Raw genomic sequence first — 7,429 nt, forward strand, 5'->3', positions numbered from 1 at the left:
CCCCTGCATCGGCAGGCGGACTCTCAACCACTGCGCCACCAGGGAAGCCCTAGATACCACACTCTTGATCTCTCTGAGTCTGTTGCGGTCCGGGAGCCACAAGCCTGGAGTCGAGTTCCCCGGTAAATGCGACCCGTGTCCCAACCAAGGACACCCAAGAATCACCAACACCAAGTAGAAAGATTAGCAAAGGATTTATACAAGTATAGAAGCTTACACAAACTGTCGGGACAGGGTCCCACTCGGAGAGAAGTGAATGAGACCCCGACTAACAGCCGGGCGAGGCTTTTATACCCTTCACAGGGCGGGAATCCCCAAGGCGGGAGGGAGCTGTTTAATTTTGAATCAGCCAATCAGGAACCCTGTTCTTCCCGCCCCAAGCAAGCAAGCCAGCAAGTTTCTTACAGAAGCCAAAATGTGCTGTTAGCCCTGAAGCTGTTCTTCCGTTTCTTTCGTCACAAGTCTGTTCTAGATTTTGAGTCCCTGGGAGAGAGAATTGATGGGCTCAAAATGTGGCTGGTGTCTGCCCCCTACATCCACTGAGGTTGAGGCCAGCTGTCGGTGTTACACAGTATAGCCCATCCATGGAATCACTGTGAGCTGGGCAGACACTCCGAGAAATGTCCATTAATGTGGTAAATACCAATAGCTGGCTGACTGCAGGTAGCACGTCGCCTGTAACTCTGAAGTAGCTTGGAAAGCACTCTTGATAGTTCTGCGTCATATCTTTTTCCTGCTTTGTTAAGACCCCTTTCACTCAACAGACATTTATAGTCCACCTACTCTCACTGAGGTATCCTGCTACAAGCTGAGGATATAAAGAAATAAGATCCCTTCTCTGTGTTTAGAGAGGGAGAAAGAGCGGCACAAATAATCTTTTTATTTTTTTATTTTTTATTTTTTTGCGGTACACGGGCCTCTCACTGTTGTGGCCTCTCCCGTTGCGGAGCGCAGGCTCAGCGGCCGGGGCCCACGGGCCCAGCCGCTCTGCGACATGTGGGATCTTCCCGGACCGGGGCATGAACCCGTGTCCCCTGCATCGGCAGGCGGACACTCAACCACTGCGCCACCAGGGGAGCCCACAAATAATCTTAATAGAGCGTGGCAAGTCCAGTGATAAGGACATACCTATACAGTGTTCCAAGGTACCCTGGAAACCTTCTCACATTTATCCATGGTAGAATTACACTCTCTCTCTCCCAACAGCTGTTAAAAAGAATTACAAAAACACCAACAAACAATTACAATTCCTGATTGTATACTGTGTGGGGCACCAGGACCTAAGAAACTTATGTTGATTATACTGGGAAGAAAAGGTTAATTATGAAGCAAACAGATTTCATTCCTTATGAGAATCATGGACTCTGAGGGGTCAGAGGGTCCCCAGAAGTCTTTCAGGTTAACTGTTTTTGTGAAGTGTAATTATCTTCTCTCCTTCCTCTTCCCATTTCTTTCTCTTTAAAATTGCTGCCCTGTCAGGTCTCCACTTGCTTAATGCCGAGGTGTGTGAACACTCACTCACTAGCGGATTATAACGGATTATGAACTGTAAATTTTTATAGCAGCTTTCTTCACTCCACTGAGGTTTTCTGTACTGTTATGTTTTTAAAAAATTAATATGGACTTTAAAGGCCAGTGAAGTCATACTAATTTGGGGAAAATTGTTAAATTATGAAGGGATAACTTGGTCCAGTTAATCATAATTTCTCAATAAGAATTTATGTGTAGCTATGTTTTTTAATGCCGGTAACCTTTGAAAGAGATATGAAAAGCCATCTGCTTAATTACTGCCAAATACGCTCTGCCCCACGGGCTCTGAATCTGGAGCAGATATGTCCTATTGGCTTTCAGCTCTAAGCTAGAGCTGAGCTCTAATGTGTTATTCCATGGGGGAGATTGAATGGGAAAGGGAATGACCACTGGGAAAATGCTGTTACTTACCCATGGGTAATTGATTACTTCTTCTGTGTATGAGCAAATTGCTGAGGAATGGATTGTACTCCCTGAAAAACAATAGCCATCCCTTAACATAATAGTGCATGCTCAAGGCATCTATAATTATGTCAGAAGAAACAGACATTTCCTCATGCTTTGTGTCACTTTGTGATTTTAGTTTTTCTCCCTTTGCTTTGGTTTGGCTGGTGTGCTAGATAATCTAAGAATTTAAGCAGGTTAGAGCAAGAAATGGTACCTAGACTTCATCTCTTAATTTATACTCTGCCTTATTCCACAAGAATTTTTATCAACTTAGAATTCTTACAGTTCAGCCTACTTATTACTTAAGAGATCAGGAGACGGATTCTCTTGGAAGTGATTTCCCCCAAATCCCACAGCTAGTTTAATGGTAGTTCTAGAACTGAAACTGCCTCTGTCTCTTTAATGAAGTGAGTGATCATTACATTTTTAAAAATAACTATGTTAAGTACAGACTATTTTCCAGGCAATGTGTTTGCCCTAGATGATGTAATAGAGAGTAGGAAGGACATGAGTTCTGTCCTTGGAGTGCTACCATTTGAGGGGAGGACAGATTTGAAGCAGGTGTGCATACAAATCAGTTAGGTACATTTTGAAAAAAAACAGATTTATATTATGATCATTGACAGGTGCTGTGAGCATATAGTAGAGGTCCTGGAAAGCTTGTTTCAGGAAATGACATTTATGGTGAGCTATGAAGGAGAAATAGGAAAGTATCAGACCAAAGATTTGGGCGTGAAGCATGCAGAGCAGAAGAGAAGATGAGAGAAGGCCATGAGGTGGATGGAGCTTGGCTCAGCTGAGAAATGGAGAGGAGGCCTGTGTAACTGGGTTGGATCAGAGTGAGGAAAAGAAGGGAGAACAAGGAAAGGCCAGAGGTGGGAGCTGGGGCCAGATTGCTCAAGGCCATATAGCCTCCCTAACAGTTTTGGACTTGATCCTAAGTGCAATAAGGAGCCATAGGAGGATTTTAAGCAGGAGAAAGAAATATAATCAGATTTATGTTTTAGAACCATAATAACTGCTGGCTGAAGAATGGATTGAACAGAGGATGAAGCGTGTAAGTAGGGGGACCAAATAGGTTGTTCTTAAATATATTAATTCAGGTGAGAAATGATGATCACTTGTACTAGGATAGGATGGAAAGAAGTGCGAAGATTCAAGATACGTTTTGAAGATAGGATCAATAAGACTTCTTGATGGATTAGGTATACAACTGAGCAGTGAGAGGTTTCAAGAATGACTTTTAGGTTCCTAGTTAAACAACTGGGTGAATATTGTTGATATGGAGAGGAAGTTGACTGTGGAACCCTCTGGGAACTGAGCGGGATAAAGAGCTTTATTTTATTTGAGATGCATCTAAGACATCTAGTGGAGATGTAAAGTGGGAGTTGGATATGCAGATCCTAGGCTCAGAAAAAGATCCAGGCTAACTGTGAATTTGGAAGACATCAATATATAGTCTTTGAACTCAAGGGAATAATTCATGTAGTTGAGGTTATTGGACTCACACTGGAGGAGAAGGATGGGTGGGGTATAAATTTTAAAAAGAAAGGCATTCAAGTGAAGGCAGTGATATGATTAAAGCCTCGAAGTAGGAAAGACATCGACTGATGGATCTTTTTCCAACTGGTGAGACATAAAAAATAAAATGGGATGAAATGGATTTGAGTGCCCTCCTAAGTCAGATAGTGGCTATCCTATGTACACTGGACAAGAGATCTGTGAACAGTCTTAAATCTTTGCACACCAGTAAGAAGCTTCTTTGGTTTATATTGTGAAACCTGAATTCAAACTTCACATAAATCTTGAGATAATTATTTTGGTTGGGCGTCGTGAATGAACAGTAAAGGATAGATCTCCCACAGAACAACTGCTTACCTACCATTTGCTAGTAACATAGTGGAAATAGCCCAGATCACCAGAACTGGTATTCTAGGAGTTGTTCTGTGCCTGTGCCCCTGGTAATGAAATTTTAGCTCCCACCTCCTCTGCTCCAATTAAACTCCTTCTCACACAGTCCGCCCATGCGGGGACTGTCATATACATCCCATCATCCTTCATCTGGCAGAACAAATTCAGAAGCCAAGTGAGGAGGCTGGGAACCTTTCCAGTTCAAAGAACAAAATGCTCCAGACGTTAATGGGGCCTAGAGGTTGCACACCCCATATGAAAAATTTATACTCCTCGGTGTTGAAAGAGCTGATGCCTTTCCAAAAGTATCCTCTGCAGCACCTGACTTACTAAGCAGAAGTTGGCCAACTTCTAGCATTATCACTCTTTGTCACCAATAATTGTATCTTAGTATCCTTTGAGTAATACATCTGTTTTTGTACCTAATGGCTTTGCATGCTCAAAACCAGTGTATATTTACTTTTTTTTTTTTATTCTGTGGTGCTGTGTGTGCATTTTCAACTGAGAACTGAGCAAGTGTTTCTAATTTGAGCCAAGAGCTTAGCGTTTACCCTGTACTGATTCTGCCTATTTTAACATCCACAGAAATGAAGATGCGGTCAATCAGATGGCGGTTACTCCCTTTCCATTACCATCAAGTTCCCCATCTTCTACTGAGGTAAGATGACTCCTAATTAGCTTAGTGAATGAATTACATGGATTTTCAGTATCTGGTATTCCAAACTCAGAATTTATTAGCTAGGGTATTTCCCTAATTAAAATAGGAAGTATTTGAGGCACTGATTATAAAGTAATATAACAATGTTAAACAAACACATTAGAACTTAACCGTATGAGTACTGCCTTCCTCAAAGTTCCTTAAGGTTCATTCTAGATACGCAATTTTTCCTAAATAGGCATTTCAGAATTTATTAGAAAATTCCCTTTTTTAATGACTGAATCGTACCTTTCTTTATGGTTTAAAAACACTTTAATACTATGATTGCTGGTGTCTTTAAATATTTTCATCTATTTTTTTTTTTTTTTTAATCGGTACGCGGGCCTCTCACTGTTGTGACCTCTCCCGTTGCGGAGCACAGGCTCCGGACGCGCAGGCTCAGCAGCCATGGCTCACGGGCCCAGACGCTCCGCGGCATGTGGGATTTTCCCGGACCGGGGCACGAACTCGTGTCCCCTGCATCGGCAGGCGGACTCTCAACCACTGCGCCACCAGGGAAGCCCAATATTTTCCTCTACTGATGAAGAAATTACTAGTACAACAAGATGGCTAACATAGTAATATGCTTCTAGAGATGGATGGATAGATAGATAGGTAGCTGGCTATATAAATAATCAGCTGAGGGATTCTCAGCTGAGGAACATTACATTCTCTTCTCATGTTTTACTTATTAAATTATTTTTAATTCCCTAAAATACACATTTATTATAACTAATCAAACAGTGCAGTTATTAGAAAATTTTATTTTCCTTTCCATACCTCCTCAAGGAAGTTAAGTTTTATTGTTTAGTATCTTTCTATACTTTTTCCTTTGCTTCTATAACAAAAATAAACTATTTGAATAGCGTCTCTTTTAGTAAATATTTGATCATATGATACGTATTCTTTCCATTCAACAAGTATTCAGTGAATGCATATTACGCGCCAGGTACTCTTTTGGATATTTAAAGATATAGGCATGAATAAAACAGATAAGTCTCCCTGACATGGTTCAGCTTACCTTCTAATGAGGAAATTAACTAGCAAATGCATGAATAAAGTAAGAGAATTATCAATAGTGTTCAGTGCCTTACAGATAATTAAAATAGGGAATGTGGCTTGTGACTACTTTGATTGGTTATAGGGAAAGCCTCTTGGACAAGGTGAAATTTAAACAAGATCAAAATGATAAGAAGAAGCCAGACATGCAAAAATAAGGGGGAAGAGCTTTCTCTGCAGACAGGACAAAAATAACTCTCAAGCAAGAATAAGCTGGGGGCGCATATTGGGAGCCCTGGAGAGTAGTGGGATAAAATGCGAGGGAGAGGGAGGGAATGTGACATGGGAGGGAGAGAGGATCTTTGTGAGTCAGAGTAAGAAGTTCAGGTTTTAGTCTGTGTGCAGTAGAAGCCACTGGAAGGTTTTTAACAGGGGAGTGAGATGACCTGATATATAGTCTACCAGGTGGAGAATGGACTGAAGGAAGGTAAAAGTAATACACTAGACGGCAGAAGCCCAGGCAAGACCTGACTGTGGTTAGATGAGGTTTTGGGGTTGGAAGCAAAGAAAAGTGAGCTGATGATTCTTGATGTTTTGGATGTTGAATCAGACTTGATTAAATGTGGGAGCCGAAGGGAACTAGAGAATCGTGGATAGACCTAGATTTTTGGCTTGAGCAACTAGGTAGATGGTGGTGCCATTTACATTTAGGCAGAAATTAAGAGGTCATTGTAGACTGGTTAAGTTAGAGGTGCATATTATGCATTCTTCTGGAATAGATTCTATACATTAAAAAGAGAAAAGGTGCTTTATTTTGCTTAATCTAATAGTCATATTTAATATGCTGTATTATATATTTTTTCTAATTGACATTCAGATTACTTTGCAATTTTTTGCCAATAAAAGAATACCAAAATAAACATACATGTGTGATGTGCGCACCTGCACACATGTGTATGTCAGTCATTTGGTACTGGTGCTTTTATTTCTATAGCGTAGATTTCCCCAATGTACAATTGCTGAGGCAAAAAGTACACAAGTTCAAAATTTTAATCTGTATTTACTAGTTACTATCTGAAAAGATTGACTCCCCACTGATAGCCATTGAGCCACAGCTTTGCTGGCACTGGGTATCTTCATTTTAACTGAGACTAGAGTAGGCAGTTAGCAGTGGTGGAAATGAGGGGCCCCAGAGGGGTGCTATTTCAGTTCACATCCTAGCACAGCCATACACCAGACATGTGAACTTGGATAGTTACAGTAACTTCTATCCCCACTTATCTGTAGGGAGATAACAATAGTTCCTACTTCGTAAGGTTGTTAAGATTAAATGAGAGAGGGAGAGGAAAGATATCTAGATCTATCTATCTAGATCTAGCTATCTTGTGCCAGGCACATAGTAGCTACCCAATAAGTGTTAGTACTTAATTCCTAATCCTTTTGCATTTATAGAATGTCATATAAATCCTTTTTGTTTGGGATGTGTGGGGGTCAGTATTTTAGAATAATTTTTTCTATAATACTCTTAGTTATGAATGTTCCCATCAAAATAGCATCCGCTTGGAACTGAATTTTTCTTTCATTGCCCATATTTTTTCTCAGTGCAGTAAGCAACAAAACTAGCCTGTCATCGAATTGTAAATCTGCTATGAGATCCAGCTTTTGTGTTTTAGAGTGAGTAAAGGTGTAGTGTTGGTGTCAACATTTAGTTTGAGAAGACCATTTCTGGGGTCCTGTTTGGTTTCTTTTGTTTACTTTCTGTCAGGAATGACTTCTAATATTAACTGTGTATTTTCTCTAGTTTATACCCAGCCAGCTGGTTTCTGCTGCCTTCCTGCTGGCCGG

General features: G+C 40.8%; 1 protein-coding gene across 1 annotated transcript in view; it reads left to right on the forward strand.

Annotated features, from left to right (window-relative positions):
• Window positions 1-7,429, forward strand: part of PATJ (PATJ crumbs cell polarity complex component) — a 357,124-nt gene that overhangs the window by 252,503 nt on the left and 97,192 nt on the right. Inside the window, exon 30 of the mRNA XM_007464279.1 lies at window positions 4,474-4,546. Coding sequence (XP_007464341.1) covers window positions 4,474-4,546 — 73 coding nt within the window. The remainder of the gene's footprint in view (window positions 1-4,473; window positions 4,547-7,429) is intronic.

Source organism: Lipotes vexillifer, unplaced genomic scaffold (assembly GCF_000442215.2).
Source record: "Lipotes vexillifer unplaced genomic scaffold, Lipotes_vexillifer_v1.1 scaffold47, whole genome shotgun sequence".
NCBI lineage: Eukaryota > Metazoa > Chordata > Mammalia > Artiodactyla > Lipotidae > Lipotes > Lipotes vexillifer.